General features: G+C 38.4%; 1 protein-coding gene across 1 annotated transcript in view; it reads right to left on the bottom strand.

Moving 5' to 3' along the window:
* The window catches only part of LOC101849042 (beta-1,3-galactosyltransferase 1-like), a 17,299-nt gene extending 15,354 nt beyond the window's left edge, over positions 1-1,945 (bottom strand). Inside the window, exon 1 of the mRNA XM_005095583.1 lies at positions 1,922-1,945. Within this exon, the coding sequence (XP_005095640.1) occupies positions 1,922-1,945 (24 nt within the window). The remainder of the gene's footprint in view (positions 1-1,921) is intronic.
* Positions 1,946-2,545: the final 600 nt, after the last annotated feature.

Here is a 2,545-nt window from a genome sequence, read left to right as displayed (position 1 = left end):
TATTATTATCATCATCATCATCATTATAGCTACATTTATATGGCGCATCTAACTGTGCTCTACAGCAGACTCTATGCACTTTACAACTATTACCATCCCAAACAGGATCTAGACCCCAGTCTGACATACACAGAAGCAGGAAAGGGGGAGTGTTCATCAGGATTTCCTTGAAAATGTTCTTGATAAAACATAGAAAAACAGGCTGTTGAGACAAAGCTGTTTACGAACAGTTCTTGATAAAGAAACGGGCTAAAGAACGAGACGAAAACAGGAGGGATCCGCATTCTTGAATCGAAGTGTCTTAACCCTATCCGTACGCCCTTGGGTCATTTTGTACCCCCAGGGTAGTATTCTTCACTTGTTAGAATACTTCTAGTGCTAAGATCTCTTTGAAACTTTCAGTATTTATCAAAAAAGCATTTTGACAGACTGCTATGCAAAGCATACGGATCGGATTAACGAGTAAATTTCTTCTTTGGAAAGTGGTGGCACAGAGTTCTCCACGTCGTATGGATACAAGAGTAGAACACGACGTACGTATAGGGTTAACGCGTCTGCGTCGTTCTGTTGCCAAGACGCGATCAAGGCAAAGACTCTCCTCTAGTGGAGGATCTTTGGTCAAGGGGCTCCAATAAAAAATAAAAAAGTCCTAACAACTGTCAAGGAGTTTGTCACCCCTATGAGGACCAATGGAAGCATCTCACCAGAACAGCAGGTGTACACGAGGCAAATCAGGGTGGCGGAGAATTTTATAGTGGGTAGGCGGAAGTTGCACTTTTTTTAGAAAGTTCTCTACCTAGCCATCGCACGCAGGAGACCCGAGTTTGATTATTATCTGGGAAGGATTTTTATCCAGTGTTTCGATTTTTCTGCTGAGATGTTGAACCCTTTTCAGCCCCAGTTGGCCCTCACAGGCAGGGGCAAAGCTAACATCCTAAATGATCTAAATTGTATGGATGGGGGCGTAAAAGTACATCTGTCTGTCTGTCTGTCTGTCTGTCTGTCTGTCTGTATGTATGTCTGTCTGTGATGATGATGATGATGATGATGATGATGATGATGATGATGATGATGATGATGAAATTCGTCAGCTCGTTTATTTTCCTTCTACTTGCATCTTCCTGTTTACACTGTGAGGCTTTGTATGGTTGTACTTGGGTTGTTTGGGGAGTATTTCCGCGTTCTTCGTCCGTTTGGCTCAACACTATCGGAGATGGACGTTAGTTAAATTGAAGGTCATGCCTCTTATTAAATCTTACACGACAGTGCTGAGAATGGTGTTAAAATCAAACAACACCAAGGGAAAAAAATTATAATTATCAATTTTATAATAAGAATAGCAATAATAATTGTATTAACCATTATAATAACAATAATAACAATGATAATTATATTATTATTATTATTATTATTATTATTATTATTATTATTATTATTATTATTATTACACTTATTATAGTTATTATTGATATATGTGTAATAATAATCATTATCATAATCATTATTATAATCGTAATAAAAATCGTATCCTCAAATCACAGACGACGAAGTGAAAAAAGCAACACGAATAAATAAAGGAAAATAGCTTTCCCTCTCCCCCCTGAGGCGAGGGGATACAATATTGGGTGTAAATTATTCCCTCTCGACTCGGGTTTAAAGATCTTGTGTCGGAATCTCCGCAACTTGAAGTTTAAATAAGACTCGACAGGAATAACTGAGATAAAAGATTAGGGATTCGTATAATTTATGACTACTGTATTCTATAAGTCTATAACCTGGTTGTCAGCTTGCTTCTTAAAACCCGCTCACGAAATCCCTAACGTTGCTGCCACTGTACTGTCTACCTACTTACGTCCTGTCTTCACTTGTCTTGGACCGCTAGAATAATATGTTAATACTGTACATGTACTAACAAGGTCACCTTAGCAGAGACCGCGGCCACCATTTCGGAACTTCTCGGTGGCATTAAAGATGGTTCCAACAGGGAACGGGACAGTGGGTGCCCACATCCCTCGTGGCTCATCACAGCAGAGAAAGATAGGACTAACGCTAACATTTTTAAACCCTCAACTAACAAAAGCATGTCTTCTTAATAATTATCTACGTAAACACCATTTCACATCATCACTTATTACCACTATCATTTCAAAAATCATCATTGCTCTCACATCCTCGACATACATCTATAATTATCTTGAACATCTATCAGTAACAGTTACATGTTATAACAAATAATCTGTGTGATAATAATACAATATTGGACACTGTCATTCGCGCATTGTTTCTACTAAACAGATAGCTTCAATATCATAGAAATAGGCAGGGGACCAAAAAAAAAGGAAAATAGCTTTCAACTTATCAAAATGAAAACATTATGCAAACATGATTTTGCCTTGTCCTTATCACATTTCAGTGGCATAGTTGTCTTGAGTCACGGCGCAGCTGTGTGCTACATGTTGGCTGGTCAAAAGAAAGGTTTCGGCTAATTCCGTGGGAAGCTGATTGTAAAATCGTGAAAAAAAGGAAATGCTTTACACGCACACAC

The sequence above is a fragment of the Aplysia californica genome, unplaced genomic scaffold (assembly GCF_000002075.1).
Source record: "Aplysia californica isolate F4 #8 unplaced genomic scaffold, AplCal3.0 scaffold00107, whole genome shotgun sequence".
NCBI lineage: Eukaryota > Metazoa > Mollusca > Gastropoda > Aplysiida > Aplysiidae > Aplysia > Aplysia californica.
Note: the sequence above shows the minus strand (reverse complement) of the source record. Positions and strands in the feature narration are given on the sequence as shown.